General features: G+C 44.7%; 1 protein-coding gene across 1 annotated transcript in view; it reads left to right on the forward strand.

The window, feature by feature from the left end:
* The window catches only part of LOC120933029 (vesicle-associated membrane protein 5-like), a 32,253-nt gene extending 15,874 nt beyond the window's left edge, over nt 1–16,379 (forward strand). The window contains exon 3 of the mRNA XM_040345969.1: nt 15,689–16,379. Coding sequence (XP_040201903.1) covers nt 15,689–15,874 — 186 coding nt within the window. The 3' untranslated portion in view covers nt 15,875–16,379. The remainder of the gene's footprint in view (nt 1–15,688) is intronic.
* Nucleotides 16,380–16,779: the final 400 nt, after the last annotated feature.

A 16,779-nucleotide genomic window follows, 5' to 3' on the forward strand; every position in this document is an offset into this window, starting at 1 on the left:
GCTCAACTCGTTTTTGGTTCTTTGCCTTGTTTGAAAAAAATTAAAACAGTACTGTAGCTGCTGACTTTTAATAAACAGACACTCACCTGTCCAGGGGTCTACCGCTGTCTTCACCCAAACCTCTTGTTTTCTGGTCTTTGGGTCCCCGGCGCCAGCATGTGTGCCATATCAAATGCTCCCACTGTGCCAATCAAAGGCCTCCACTGTGCCCATAAAATGCTCCCACTGTGACATCAAATGCTCCCATTGTGACATCAAATGCTCCCATTGTGACATCAAATGCTCCCACTGTGCCCCATCAAATGCTCCCACTGTCCCCCATCAAATACTCCCACTGTGCCCCATCAAATACTCCCACTGTGCCCCATCAAATGCTCCCACTGTGCCCCATCAAATGCTCCCACTGTGCCCCATCAAAAACTCCCACTGTGCCCCATCAAATACTCCCACTGTGCCCCATCAAATGCTCCCACTGTGCCCCATCAAATGCTGCCACTGTGCCCCATCAAATGCTCCCACTGTGCCCCATCAAATGCTCCCACTGTGCCCCATCAAATGCTGCCAGTGTGCCCATCAAATGCTGCCAGTGTGCCCATCAAATGCTGCCAGTGTGCCCCCCCTGCCGTCTGCCTGGCCTTTACCCTGTCTTGGTGGGGCTGCGGGGGACGGCGGCGGCCAGCGAGCTGTCTCCTCCATGCTCCTCAATGTCTTCTCCCATCTTTTCTTCCCATCCTCTGCTATGATTGGACGATTAATAGGCGTCCAATCACAGCACCTGTCGTTTCAGCCAATCAGGTGACGGGTAACAGAGGCGGTTCGGTGTTAGGAAAGCGAAAAGTAATTTGCTTTCCTAACATAGCTGGGTGAACTGCGAACGCCAACCATGGTGCTCGCTGTTTACCTTTTTGACGCCTATTAGAGCCTATGGCTCTAGTCAGCTGCTTCAAAAACACCCCCACCACTGTAATTCAGGCGCCCGGGGCCCGAAAGGGACCGGGCGCCTGAATACAGGGAGGCAGCCGTGGCCTTAGATAGGGGGTGCATGAATCTATCTATTGGTGATAGAGGGGGCGGCAGGAGAGAGGGGGTGGCGCCCGTTCGCCCTTATGGACGATCTGCCTCTGCCCAGAAGGTTGTGGGCTGGGAGAAAGGGAGGAGAACTTCTAATGGATCGTTGCAGCAATCTCACCGGAAGTGGGAGCGGGTAGCTATCAAGAGCAGGTACCCACTCTCCCTTCCCCCAACAAAGTGCCAAAAATAGAAGCCCCGCCTTCTATTTAGGGCAAAGTTCTACTTTAACCATTTGTGTACCAGTCTGTATATACCCATTCATTCCCAGGCCATTTTTTTTATCAGTTTTCAGTGCTCTGATAGTTTGACTGAATGATTTATTCATGTAACACTGTATCCAAATGTAATTTATTAAAATTTTTTAGAAAGATAAAGCTTGTTTTGGTTGTATTTAAAGTGAACCTCTACCTTAAAGGTGATGTTGTGGCGCCCTGACTCCTCCACCCTCCATCTCTTATGCCGCGTACAGACGGTCGTTTTTTGCGATGAAAAAAAACGACGTTTTGAAAAACGTCATTTCAAATGACCGTGTGTGGGGAAAACGTCGTTTTATGTCTTGAGAAAAACGACCAAAAAAAAATTCGAACATGCTCGAATTTTTTGTGTCGTTTTTCAAAACGTCGTTTTCTGTGTCAATTAAAATGATAGTGTGTGGGCAAAACGACGTTGAAAACGACGTTTTAAACCCGCGCCTGCTCAGAAGCAATTTCTGAGACGGGAGCGCTTGTTGTGGTAAATCTACTGTCCAGAATGGCTTCAGCACATTCGTTCGTTTTAATAGTAATGAAGAAAAGACTGCGCAGCATTTGACACAATGCATTTAAATGCTACACTAAAACCCTAGTTTGTTGTGGCTCATCTTGTTACATAGTTCTGACAACCTTTTTTGTTTTTGAATTATTTTTGTTAATTTTCTTTTTTTTTTGTTTATGCACATCTCCATGTCCCTTTTTTATTTTGGGTTGTTTAATGTATTTGAGCAAATGAATACCATGTTTAATGTTTGTTATTTTGGAGTGTGTGAAGTCACCACAACAACATAATATCTTATTATGCAAATTACCCACAAGGAGGTTGTTGTCCCTTGTTAATTTTTTTTTTTTTTTTTTTTTGGTGAAATGTGTTTGCCTCCTCACTAATGATCTCTATATATGTTTAAAAAAAACACATGTGAACTTTTTTCAGAAACAAACAAATACATTTATTCATGTATAAAATAAATAAAATAAACTTAAACACATCTGTCAAACCAAAACATATCAAAAAAAAAAAAAAAAGCCCGGAATAAAGTAAAGGAGACCCTGCTTGGATTTTGCAAGGCAAGGGTCCAGCAAGCAAATAATCCAGGCTGGCAATGCCAATGTTTTGGGATTAGGGGCACCATCTCCTCACTTCTTCCTCTTTGGTTGAGGCTTCCCTGCAGGCTTCCCTGCAGCCTTCCCTGCAGCCTTCCCTGCAGCCTTCCCTGCAGCCTTCCCTGCAGTCTGCCTCCTCGGGGGCTGGGTTTCATGAGCCAAGTTTGTGGCAGGAACCAGAGCAGGCTCAGGAAGAGGAGGAGAAGGATCAGGAGCAGGAGTAGGAGAAGGAGCAGGAGTAGGAGAAGGAGCAGGAGTAGGAGAAGGAGCAGGAGTAGGAGAAGGAGCAGGAAGAGCAGAAAGCACAGGAGTGGGAATCAGCCCAAGATCTATATTTTCATGTAGGTTGCCCAGTGAGGCCATGCTTATGGCCTTGAATATGATGTATTCGCAGCGCACACGCTGGGCCCGCTCTAGATTTTGTAGCTTGGCTGCGATGAGCGCTGCGAATCCCTCTTCCTCAGATGGTTGTTCTCTGATGGCCGCAGCTGCTTGACGGAGAATGGCCTGGGTCTCCTCCTCCATTTGCATCAGTCTCCTTGTTCTTTTTCCTGGAGCGCGAAAAGGAGGGATCTGGGAGATGCAATCCCGCCTGCGTGACTCCTGTATCCCACTGGGGCCTGCCACCTCCTGGCTCCGAGTGGCCTCTGCCTCACCCTGTCTCCTTGTTGGGCCTGCCACCTCCTGGCTCCGAGTGGCCTCTGCCTCACCCTGGCTCCCTGTGGGGCCTGCCTCCTCCTGGCTTTGCTCTGTGTGTGTCTACAAAAAAAAGGATCTTATTTAATTTTTTGGCTTCATTAATCACACACATTTTACAAATCATGACATATGCGAAGTGAATGCGGAAATAGATTTAAATGAGGCCCGCCATCCCTAATTATGTTGCCCCTTACCCAGCTTCAGATATTTGCCCCCTGGAGTTGTGTGGGGGGGGGGGGTTGATGCTGACTGAACCTGCTAAGTAGGGTGCGTTTCTCAAAGCTAGGAATGTCTGTTTAGTTAAAAAAAAGTAGAAAAAATGTTAATGAACACAAAGTTTGTTAGATATCTGTGACCCCTTCCAGGTGTCTAGCGTTTACCCCCCTAATGGCGTAACATAAAATTACCCACAATCATTATGACCTCTGCATTTATGTATCTTGTCCCCATTCTGTTTTGGCCGTATTGGCTATTGCTATTTTACCAATGTTTTGACAACTCAGCTAAATTTTACACCACTTGTAACCTACATTTCTAATCATTATTATACTTTGCATTTCATTAATTAGTATTAAAATGCAATACCTGGCTCGATGGGTCACAATCTGTGTCCTCCATGAAGTCTAGATCTTCATCAGATGTAGCCTGCTCTTGGCTGCCGGGAAGACTGGACTGATTCCTTGGGGGAAGGGTAGACACGGATGCCCGTGTTTCGAGCTGGTCATCAATGAACTGCATCTGACCATAGTACCACAGGTTGGGTTTGTAGATGCTGTCAGCTGCAGCTCCAGATCTCATAGAGGCCAGGACTTGTGACCGTTGGGTCCTGTAGGTGCCCCTAATCGAATTAATTTTGTTTTTGACCGTGTCAGTAGTTGCGTGTGGGAGCCTTGGGCTAACAAATGCAAGCAGGGTCTCCAGTGCTTGCTTCCTGGCATCTTTGTTTTTGTTTATTTTGCTTTTTGTTTGCCAGAGCACAGGAAGTTCTTTCCAGCGTTGTATAAACTCCGTGAAAAATTCTGGCTCCTTGAAGGGGTCCATAATTTCTGTATGTAAAAATTAAATAAAAAACAAAGTGTCAGTAAAGCCACTACTACTACAACAAGCTTTTACCCCAGGGATCTGCAATTAGTGGACCTACAGCTGTTGCAAAACTACAAGTCCCATCATGCCTCTGCCTCTGGGTGTCATGCTTGTGGCTGTCAGAGTTTCACTATGCATCATGGGACTTGTAGTTCCGCACCAGCTGGAGGTCCGAGAATTGCATTTCCCTGTTTTACACCATATCATCTAGCCCACAAACTGATCCACTCTTCAGTAATAGAAATGTCAAAAATAGAGTTACGTACCGTCGTATTTCATGATCGTTTACTTCCGCCTTTTTCTTCAGACTGTATACGTCGCTTTCAATGACGTCGGATCCCTTTAAACACTGCGCACGTGTGACGCAACGCACGATACCCCGCCCCTGACGTTCCGTCTCGTCCTTTACACGCCCCTTTCTCGTTCTTTTTTTGTGGGTGTGATTTATGGTGTTGGAAGACAAGCAGCAAAAAATGTCAGGCTCAAGACATGAGGTAGGCCAGGCCCAGGCAACAGGAAGATCCAGGCGGAGGTACAAGGCCAAAAACATGGCATTCCAGGAGATGGTAGAGATGGTCACCATCTTCACTAATGAAGATTATGATGGGAAGCACGGGCCTTACCTGCACCCCAATAAGGTTAAGGCGGACATTACTGATAAAGTAATCAGAAGGCTCCGGCAGAAATTTGGTGAACGCAGGTCAAAAGAACAAATAAGAAAGAGGTGGTCAGACCTGAAAAAAAGAGAGCCAGAGCAACTTCGGGCAATAAAAAGATTGATTCGAGCAAAAAGTAAGTGAATTTTATGTTCCCTAATTTTAGGTGTTTGTTCTTTGTGCCATGTGCTTTTCCATTCAGGTTGAAATGTATTTGTGTGGGCACTAAAAATTGTCGTATGTGTTGTCGTTCATTCGTTAATTTAACTAATATAAAACGACGAGATTCCCGATAATTTGCAACATGCCTATTTCACATGGACAAATTGTAGTGCAATCACTGTATCAGCCACAAATAAAAACGTATTTGTCTGATTTATGTTATAACGAACGACGACTCATACGACCATTTCCTGTGTTCCCAAATATTCCAGTTTCAAAAAATTTATTGGGTTTAATGTGACATCAATTTGTAAACATTTATGTACATGTTTACCTAATTAGATCTTAATAATTTCGATATAAAATATGCACAAAAAGGACAGTATACTCAGCAGAGGATTTATACACATAGGGATTTATTTGTTTGAAAATTGTGAGCTAAAGTTTCATCTAAAATTTTTCCATTGTGTTTTCCCTTTCTTCAATCTCGTAGGGCGAAAGGAAGCATCAAGGCAGGACGCAAGTTCACAAGCCACACCCCCGAGGGATCTTGATGAATGTGAAGCTGCCACCACATCTGGTAAAGTATCATATTCAAAAGATACCCAGGTAATGTAGATGTAGGAGAAACATATTTGTAATACATGGTTTGCTTGCACATTTCAGGAGCAACTCGTGCTGGCTCCTCAATTGACAGGGACACTGCCCAGCTCCTCATTGCCGAAATTTGGTCCTGCCGGGAAAAGAATGAAGACCTACAGATAGCAGCCCGGAAAATAATAAAAAATGCAAAAAGTGTTGAGGTCCAGTTGAAAAATTTACTGGATGTTTTGGGTAGGGTGTGAAAAAAACCAAAAAAAAAATTAAAAAATGATTTCATCTCATTCTTGAATTTAAAAAAAAAAAAAAAAAAAAAAAAAAAGATTTTATATGTTTACTGATCAAAAAAATACAAAAAAATGAAAAAATAAGATTTTATATGTTGATTGATCAAAAAAATACAAAAAAATGAAAAAATATGATTTTATATGTTGATTGTTAAATAAAAAAAAACTAAAAAAAAAAAATATGTGATTTTACTTGTTCGACCAACCAAAAAACACATGTGAGACTGAAAAATTGGTTTCACAAAATATGTAAAATAAAAATTATGCAGATCAATATATTTGTGGCTTGTTATTTTAGATCAATGATGACATTAAACCTAAAAAAAAGTGAAATTTAGGCTGGGAACATAGAACGAGGAAGGATATTTAGTCCATCCAAAACACATGCAACTATGATAACCTAGGAGACAAAGAAAATACACAAACATTCAAAACAATAAGAACAAAAAATACAATGTTTCTTGCATAAAATATTTATTATGTTCATTCACCAAAGATCAGGCATTGGAATGGCCCCCCTACCCATAAAATAGTCAACATATGCCTGGCGCACTGCACGTGCGTTTCGGGGGGCCAAGCCTGGATGGCCTGCCTCATGGGCCGCCTCTGGGACATCAACTCCCTCATCAGGCAATAATGTCAAATAATTTGAAGAATGTCTTCGTAGAAAGTTATGTAATATACAACAACATAAAATAATATTGTTCCACTTATATTCTGCCATGTTTATGGCGGTTAAAAACAAGCGAAATCGACTGACCATAATGCCAAACGCATTTTCAACCACTCTTCTGGCTCTGGCCAGCCTATAATTAAAGACCCTCCTCTCATGGGTGAGGGCACGTTGGGGAAATGGCCTCATGAGGTGGGGACCCAAGGCAAATGCCTCATCACCAATAAAAACGAAGGGCAGCCCCTCTTCATTATCCTCCGCACGTGGCAATGCAAGGTCCTCCGCCTGAAGCCGTTGGGCAAACTCGGTCTCGGCAAAGACCCCGCCGTCTGACATCCGCCCATTTTTCCCCACATCAACATAGAGAAAGTCATAATTGGCAGACACCACCGCCATCAGTACGACACTGTGGAACCCTTTGTAGTTGAAATAATGGGATCCAGAATGGGGTGGTGGCACGATGCGGACGTGCTTGCCATCAATAGCTCCTCCACAGTTTGGAAAATTCCATCGCTGAGAGAAGTCCGCTGCCACAGTCTGCCATTCCTGTGGTGTTGTGGGGAACTGTAAATAAAGCAGAATTTTTTTTTTAAGATAGTACATTACTAACAGAATATCAGCAAAGATTATTGGATCCTAAAAATAAAAAATATTAGTTCAGGTATTATTGTAAAAACAACAATATTAAGGGATCACTAAGCAGATTAATCACACCCTCTCATGGTAAGAAAAATTAACATAAAAGTGTGATGGGGGCCCCCCCCCAAGATCAGTTTGTGACCTCCAAAAAATGATGGTTTAACATCAAATTAATACAAATAGACAGTTACAAAAATAACATTGGGGGGGGGGGGGGGGGTTGGTCGTGCACTACAATGGAGGAAAAAAATCAAGGGGGATATAGGGACTAAGCTAGGTGGGTTTGCCACTAACAAAATAACCCAAAATAGACATGTGGGCTAGATAAAAAATGCATGTAGGACCAAAAAAAAATACAATAATACATGCATGGAGACAAAGGTAACATTACCAGCATATTATTAAAAAAAGGTTAATTAGGGACTGTTTAACTACTTGCCGACCGCCCACCGTCGTTATACGTCCTCACTTTAGAGATGAATATCTCGGTAACGGCAGCAGCTGCTGCCACAATCGAGATATTCATCTCTTCTGTGGGCGGCCGTGTTAACGATAATGGCGGTCTCCGCGGCGCATTCGCCGCGAGATCGCCGTTATCGGTGGCGGGAGAGGGCCCTCCCGCCGCTCTCCCGCGCCCTCCGCCGCTTACCGTAGCCATCGGTAGCGGCGGAGGAGATCGCGACCATCCGGCAGCTGAGCGGGGACGAGACTGAAGGAAAAATCTCCTTCGCCCGTCCCCATAGCTCTGCTGGGCGGAAGTGACGTCAAAACGTCAGTCCCGCCCAGCGTCTTAAAGAAACATTTTATTTTTTTGTCATTTGAAAAAATGACATTTCCAAATTTTTTTTTTTTTTTTTTGCATTTAAGCCCAAATATGAGATCTGAGGTCTTTTTGACCCCAGATCTCATATTTAAGAGGACCTGTCATGCTTTTTTCTATTACAAGGGATGTTTACATTCCTTGTAATAGGAATAAAAGTGATAATTTTTTTTTTTTTTTTTTTTTTCAGTGTTAAAAATTCTAAAATAAATAAAAATAAATGCGAAAAGCAAAAAAAAATTTTTTTAAAGCGCCCCGTCCCGACGAGCTCGCGCGCAGAAGCGAACGTATACGCGAGTAGCGCCGACATATGAAAACGGTATTCAAACCACACAAGTGAGGTATCGCCGCGATCGTTAGAGCGAGAGCAATAATTTTAGCCTTAGGCCTACTCTGTAACTCAAAAAATGCAACCTGTAGAATTTTTTAAACGTCGCCTATCAAGATTTTTAAGGGTAAAAGTTTGACGCCATGCCACGAGCGGGCGCAATTTTTAAGCGTGACATGTTGGGTATCATTTTACTCGGCGTAACATTATCTTTCACAATATATAAAAAAATTGGGCCAAATTTATTGTTGTCTTATTTTTTCATTTAAAAAAGTGAATTTTTTCCAAAAAAAGTGCGCTTGTAAGACCGCTGCGCAAATACGGTGTGACAAAAAGTATTGCAATGACTTCCATTTTATTCTCTAGGGTGTTAGAAAAAAAATATATAATGTTTGGGGGCTTTAAGTAATTTTCTAGCAAAAAAAAATGGTTTTGTCTCGTAAACACCGACTCTGAAAAACAGGCCCGGGGCTAAAGTGGTTAAAAAACAAAAGAAGAAACATAGTCTATGCATTTAAAGGACAGAACTTACCTTAATATAGTCCTCCTGCAAAACCTGGATTATGGCAGAACACGTCTCCGGGATTATGACGCCCAGAGACTGGGGGGAGATGCCCGTCGAGAACTTCAAGTCCTGCAGACTTCTCCCTGTTGCAAGGTATCGCAACGTAGCAACTAGCCGCTGCTCAGCAGTTATGGCTTCCCGCATATTGGTGTCCTGCCTGGTGATATATGGCGACACCGAAGCCAAAAGCTGCTGGAATACGGGGTCAGACATCCGAAGAAAATTCCTGAAATCATCAGGGTTATTTTCTTGGATCTCCCGCAGCAGAGGCATATGAGAGAACTGGTCCCTGCAAAGAAACCAGTTCTTGGCCCACAAAGTCCTTCTCCTCCTCCTCAAGGACCGGAGCCGGGATGCAGCACACATCATAACAACATGCACAGCACGATCTCGGCGACGAGAATGTACCCGCAACATGGCTAGAAAACGGTCGTCAAATCAGATCGGACTAAAAATTCTGCCCTGAAGTACAGAAAGGCCTCTGAAGAACGACCTGCAAAACAGCAACGTGCACACAAGAACGCACTTGCAAAACAAATACGTCCTAAATACAAGCACTGTATCACAGATCCGACTACAAATACACAAACTGTACGACAGAAAACGAAATTTTAAGCACAAACACTGAAAAGCACGAATCGTCTCTCACCAAACTTTTACTAACACGCAGCAACACGATATCAGCAAAAGAGGGCGTCTTCCGCATGCAAATTACCCTTTATACTCCTGTCGTACGTGATGGACGTCAGCGCGCATTGCTAGAGATTTTTCAAAAAACGATGGTCTGTATGCTACGTCGTTTTTGAAAATGAAGTTTCAAAAACGTCGTTTTTTTCATCACATCAAACGTCGTTTTTTTTTCATCGCAAAAAACGACCGTCTGTACGCGGCATTAGACCACTTTCACACTGAGGCCCTTTTCAGGCGCTTTCACGCTAAAAAAGCTATTTCCATTAAAATCAATGAATGCTTTCACACTGGGGCAGTGTGCTGGCAGGGCGGTGAAAAAACTCTCCTCTCCATTGAAATTAATGGAAAGCTCTTCAAAAGCACCTGAACAGCTTTTCAAAAGCACTCAGTGGGGTAGATTCAGAAAGCAATTGCGTCTGCGTAACCATAGTTACGCAGTGCAATTGCTTAGTTGCGCCGGCGTATAGACTGCTCCTGATTCAGAGAGCTCGATACGCCGACTGCAGCCTAAGATATGACTGGCATAAGGCTCTTATGCCGTCGTATCGTAGGCTGTATTCTTACGCTGGACGCTAGGTGGCGTTCCCGTAGTGGTCAGCGTAGAGTATGCAAATTGCATACTAACGCCGATTCACAACCGTACGCGCGCCCTACGTACGCAGTTTACGTTCGTCGGGTTCCGCGTAAGGCTGCTCCTGCTATTAGCAGGGGCAGCCAATGCTACGTATACCCGTCGTTCCCGCGTTGCGATGTTTAAAAATTACGTTGTTTGCGTAATGGACGCCATTTACGTTCACGTTGAAGCAGAAGACGTCCTTGCGACGTCATTTGCCGCAATGCACGTCGGGAAAGTTTTCCGAGGGAGCATGCGCACTACGTTCGGCGTGGGAACGCGCCTAATTTAAATGATCCACGCCCCCTACGGGATCATTTAAATTACACGCCCTTACGCCGGGCATTTTTAAGGAGCGCCCGCGCAAGTTACGTAGCTACTGCTTCATGAATGAAGCGTAGCGCACGTAATTTACGGAGGCGCATCGTTAAAGCGGTACGCTGCGCCTCCGTAAGAGGGCGCAATTCGTACCTGAATCCACCCCAGTGTTTTTACTGGCAGTTTAGAAGCGCCTCAGTGTGAAAGGGGCCTTACAAGTGGAAATTTTTTTGGGGTTTTTGGAAAGTCCTTTAATTGTGCCCCCCTTGTCATTATCTCCACAGCATAGGGGAGGTGTTCTGTAGTCCTCAGAGAGAATTCAGGGATGATAACAATATTTGGGAAATCAGTGCAGTATGGTCTGCTCACCGCAGAAAGTTAGAAGCTCGCTGGTTGGGTCATGTTATAAGATACATATTAAAATAAAGAACGCATGAAATAAAATAAGCTCACTGGTTGGCAGGCTCAGTGGGTATTTTATTTAATTTTTTACCTATCGAAAACATATAACTAAACTCTTTCAATTCTATATTTAACAGACCAAAAAGAGGAAGTTTGTTGTTAAGCTAGCTATACACTTTTCGATTTTTTTTATGCAGGAATAGGTGCACAGGCCTGATTGCACACTGTCTGCGGTTGGGTTCCGTGCAGCTGCACACTTGTCAAACTCAGATGTGCGGGGGAGTCTGTACATCAGCTGCATCTTAACTGACAAACATAGGCTGCCTGCACACAGCTCCATGCAGTTCCATAAATACAAAGGGGCAGATCCACAGAGCAAGTACGCCGGCGTATCTACTTATACGCCGGCGTACTTTAAAATTACCCGCGTCGTATCTTTAGTTTGAATCCTCAAACCAAGATACGACGGCATCTGGGTAAGATCCGACAGGCGTACGGCTTCGTACGCCTTCGGATCTTAGATGCAATACTTCGGCGCCCGCTGGGTGGAGTTTGCGTTGTTTTCCGCGTCGGGTATGCAAATTAGCAATTTACGACGATCCACGAACGCACGCGCGGCCGTCGCATTTTCTAATGTCGTCTGTAGTCGGCTTTTTCCGGCGTATAGTTAAAGCTGGTATTTTGCGGCGTATAGATAGACTTGCCATGTTAAGTATGGCCGTCGTTCCCGCGTCAAAATTTGAATTTTTTTTTTTTTTTTGCGTAAGTCGTCCGTGAATAGGGATGGACGTAACTCACGTGTAAGTTAAAAAAATGATGTCCTAGCGACATCATTTCGCGCAAAGCACGGCGGGAAATTTGGAAACGGAGCATGCGCAGTTCAATCGGCGCGGGGACGCGCTTCATTTAACTGAATCAGGCCCCCTAATCGCCGATTTGAATTCCCCTGCCAGAAATGCACTACACCGCCGTAACTTTCGGCGCGCAATCTTTCAGGATTCGAACCAAAGCCGGAAAAGTTACGGCGGCGTAGCGTATCTCTGATACGCTGCGCCTATCCATTTCTATGTGGATCTGGCCCAAAGAGTCCAGGGCATACAGCAATGATACCCCATCATAGAAGGGTTTTGTGTTAAAATGGCAGCTGGCGCTACCAAAGCGTAATGCTGCGTACACACGATCGGAAATTCCGACAAGAAAAGTCTGATGTGAGCGTGTGTGCTCCATCGGACTTTTGCTGTTGGAATTTCCACCAAGAAAATATTGAGAGCAGGTTTTCTATTTTTCCGATGGAAAAAGTTTATTCGCAAAAAACGCTCGTCTGTATGCAATTCTGACGCGCAAAAAAACACACATGCTCAGAATCAAGCAGAAAAGCCGAACTGCCTATTAAACTTCATTGATCTCGACTCATCATACGTCACAGCGTTCTTGATGGTCGGAATTTCCGACAAGATTTGTGTGACCGTGTGTATGCAACACAAGTTTGAGCCAACATTCCGTCAGAAAAAAATCCACGGTTTTCTTGTGGGAATTTCCGATCGTGTGTACGTGGTATCAGTCCAATGCAATATACCACAAGCACACCACTTTAACCGCAGTTTTACGGCGGCAGGTCGGCTCTGTCAAATAAACATGTGATTATCCTGTGTTCACATGTAGTATTCCACTCAGTCCCCTCCAACCATTAACCGCTCACCTCTACCACAGACAGAACAGATGATTTAAAAGATCCCAAAGCTTCCAATCGTCTTATCTTGTATTTCTCCGGTATATGTAAGGGATTTAGAAAAGAGGAAACTTCATAGTGCAGTAAATAATGGTTCCTTTATTCCAAATTTTGCACAAACGGCAAGGAAATTGATACAGACCCAGCCGCGAGCTGTCACCTGATGCGTGGTGACGTCACACAAAGACTACCCTTACCCACAGTCCTGTTTGTTAATCAGAACATAGTGTGCCTGCTGATGTCTTGGACTAGAGACCCATGCTGCTCCAGACACATGAACTCTTGCATGCTGTATGGGCCCGTGTGCCCGTGTGATGAGCCTTTAAGCGCACTATATCATAAAGAGTGGGTGGCCCTGCCAGCCTCCTCCTGCTGCCCAACGTCCCTCGCTTGAAAAATCAAAGGATCCAGGTGACAAATTGTCAGCCGAACAGCAACTGTATCCAATCTGATGCAGCCACTGTTAGATTATTATGAAAGCTGGTGGGACTAGCTGTCAAAATACTATGGGAACGGAGATTGGTCTGTCCATGCTGTATAATGTGGATAGAGGAATCTGTAATGCCCTGTACACACGATCGGAATTTCCGATGGGATAAAATATGATGGAATTTTCCGTCAGAATTCCGGTGACGTAAAAAACTAAGACGAGCCGAGAAAAATGATGTTCAATGCTTCCGAGCATGCGTCGACTTGATTCTGAGCATGCGTGTTTTTTTTCTCCGTCGGAGTTCCACACAGACGATCGGAATTTCCGATCGGATTTTTTTCCATCACAAAAAAATAAAACATGTTCTATTTCTAAACTCCGAAGGAAAGAAGTCCCACACACGGCCGGAATATCCAATGAAAAAATTCCGTCTGACTTTTCTTGTCGGAAATTGCGATCGTGTGTACAATTTTCTTTTTCTTTCTTCTGTTCAGCCTACTATGATTGTATGACCAGCCTTTAGGCAGGCCATACACAGTGCAAATATCTTTCCTGCAACCACAGACGTTTTGTCATTAAAATTTTGACAGCAAATTCGAAGAGAAGATCCTTGCTCACTGTCAAAACAGGGAGGGGGGGTTACTGTATCTATAAGGCCCCATGCACACGAGACACAGATGCAAACTCATCTAAATACAAGTTTTCAAACGCAAAAAAACAAATTTCGCCGCGTTTTACTGCGTTTGCGTTTATAAGCGTTTAGTTAAGAAACATCATAAGACCCTCCCTAAGCTCAAAAAACAGTATTATTTAACCATTTCAGCCATTTTGTGAGACCAGAGTGAGTAGCAGCTGAGAGAGCAGCAGTGTACTTGTATTTAGCGTGTCACTTGCCACATCACCTGCCACAAGTTGCGGATTGTCCACTTGCCACGTCACCTGCCACAAGTTGTGAATTGTCCACTTGCCACGTCATCTGCCACGTCACCTGGCCACACCACCTGCTACAAGTTGTGGATTGTCCACTGGCCACGTCACCTGGCCACGTCACCTGCCACGTCACCTGGCTACGTCACCTGCCACAAGTTGTAGATTGTCCACATGCAATGTCACCTGGCAACGTCACCTGCCACGTCACCTGGCCACGTCACCTGCCACAAGTTGTGTATTGTCCACTTGCCACATCACCTGGCCACGTCACCTGCTATGTCACCTGGCCATGTCACCTGCCACAAGTTGTGGATTGGCCACGTCACCTAGCCACATCACCTGGCCACGTCACCTGGCCACAACTTGTGGATTGTCCACTGGCCACATCGCCTGGCAATGTCATCTGGCCACGTCACCTGCCTCAAGTTGTAGATTGTCCACTTGCCACATCACCTGCCACAAGTTGCAGATTGTCCACTTGCCATGTCACCTGGCCATGTTACCTGGCCATGTCACCTGCCACCTCACCTGTTCACATCACCTGGCACGTCACCTGGCCACAAGTTGTGGATTGTCCACTGGCCACGTCACCTGCCACAAGTTGTGGATTGTTCACTTGCCACATCACCTGGCCACGTTACTTGCCACGTCACCTGCCACAAGTTGTAGATTGTCCACTTGCCACATCACCAGGCCACGTCACCTGGCCACATCACCTGCCACAAGTTGTGGATTGTCCACTGGCCACGTCACCTGCCACAAATTGTGGATTGTCCACAATGCAATGCAAGCGATTACAGTTTTTTTTATGTTTTTTTAATGTTTTTTCATCATTTGCCATCATTTTTGAGATTTCTAATGTAAAAAAATAGGTCACCTTTAAAAACGCCTATAAACGAAATTGCGGCAAAACGCCGGTACTGCGTTTAGCGGCGTTTTGCGTCTGAAACGCGAAAACTTTTGCGTCTGAACCCATTTTTTTGCTTCTGAAAAAACGAGCATAAACGCAACTGCCGAAAAACGCAAACGTGAGTGTGTGCATGGACACATAGGATAACATTGAAAAAGCTGTCCAAATGCCTTTGAACACACGTTTACCAGCGTCTCGTGTGCATGGGGCCTAACATGTTAGACCCTAAATATAGGTGTAACCTGTTACAAAAGATGAACTTATCTTTAAGCTGGCCATAGATGGATCAAAATCTGTCTGGTTTAGCATCCACATCTAATTTTCTTCTATGGCCATCCTCGCTCGACTGAAGTTGATCTAACCATTGACTTCTGTTGATTGAGGAAGTTGGAAAATCTTTGTCGATCAGTGATTCTGACAGCAAAGGAGTACCGCTGTCAGAATACCATGGCGCAGCAAGGAGGATTTCTCCATCTTCCTCTATCGCATGGATCGGGTGATACATTGAGTTTTATTTGTCATCTGTCCCATTGGCTGAACAAATAAAAACAAATGATGAATCTTTGGGCAGCCATATACTGATGTCTGTATACTTGTCCCTCAGTGCTTCGGTATCCTGTATACTTCTGGCCGAGCTGGCTGTGATCCCAGGTCATTTCTGTATAAGTAACTTGATCTAATGAACATGCTGATGATACAAACATTAACTCCATTTCTTCCCTGTGCAGGCCGGCGACTTCCAGAGGATAGCCCAGAAAGTGGAGCGTAAGACCCGATGCGAGAAATGGCGCATGTACATCATTTGTGGAGCCATTGTTCTTGTGGTTGTAATTGTCATCATCATCATTCTGGCCGTCGTGCTTAGTGGAGGTGGAGGTGGGGGAGAGGCCCCACAAAATCCAACAAATCCATAATAGACTTGGGAAAGACTTGGGGGAGGGGGGGGGCAGCCGATCTCCTCCAAACATGGGACATTCATGGATACAGAGATATGATACAAAGGATCTGGTTGCAAACATGGAGCCTATATCCTCATAGTCCAATGAGAGCGTTACTTTTCATCAGCCAGATGACCGATCGACCTCTGAACATCTATCAGCCAACATACACAGACCTCAAGGCTGTTCTTCCATTGTATGTGTACAGATAATAGGAAATACTCTGCTAAGAACTGCCAATAACCATAATACCCTACTGTGTGCTGCGCGGATCATGCGCTCCGTACACCGCGCTGCACAGAACTTGAAGCAACGTCGACACCTGTCAAGTCATGCCCCTCCCCCTTTGTGCAATGTTCTGTTCCAACGTGCATTTATGTACAGTTCCGTTCTCGAGTTGATTTATTCAAATTGGAGTGAAGCCATAGTAACGTTTTAGTGTCTATTGTTGCAAGTCCAGTTGTTTTATTTCACAAGTGGAGACTTGAGACAACAGATTGATTTTCTTTAGCTAATTAAAGCGATGGTTCCCCCTTAAAAACAACTTTTTTTTATTCCACTGCCCCCCCACATTCCATCACGATTAAGGCTCTTATTATTTTTTTCCTGCTGTACATACCTTAGTACAGCATATTCACCCGTGCATCTGGGTTGCGAGTCCCGCGGGAGTGGGCGTTCCTCACATGCTGTTGATTGACGTTTTGCCCAAAAACGAGCTCCCCCTGTCGCGTAAAAGCTGCGTCACGGTTGGCGAAAGGAGCCGAACGGGGAGTCGGCGCTATACTGCGCATGCGCATCGCCGTTCGGCTCCTTTCGCCAATTGTGACGCGGCTTACGCGACGGGGGGTGAGCTCGTTTTTGGGCAAAACGTCAATCAACAG

This window comes from Rana temporaria, chromosome 3 (genome assembly GCF_905171775.1).
Source record: "Rana temporaria chromosome 3, aRanTem1.1, whole genome shotgun sequence".
Taxonomy (NCBI): domain Eukaryota; kingdom Metazoa; phylum Chordata; class Amphibia; order Anura; family Ranidae; genus Rana; species Rana temporaria.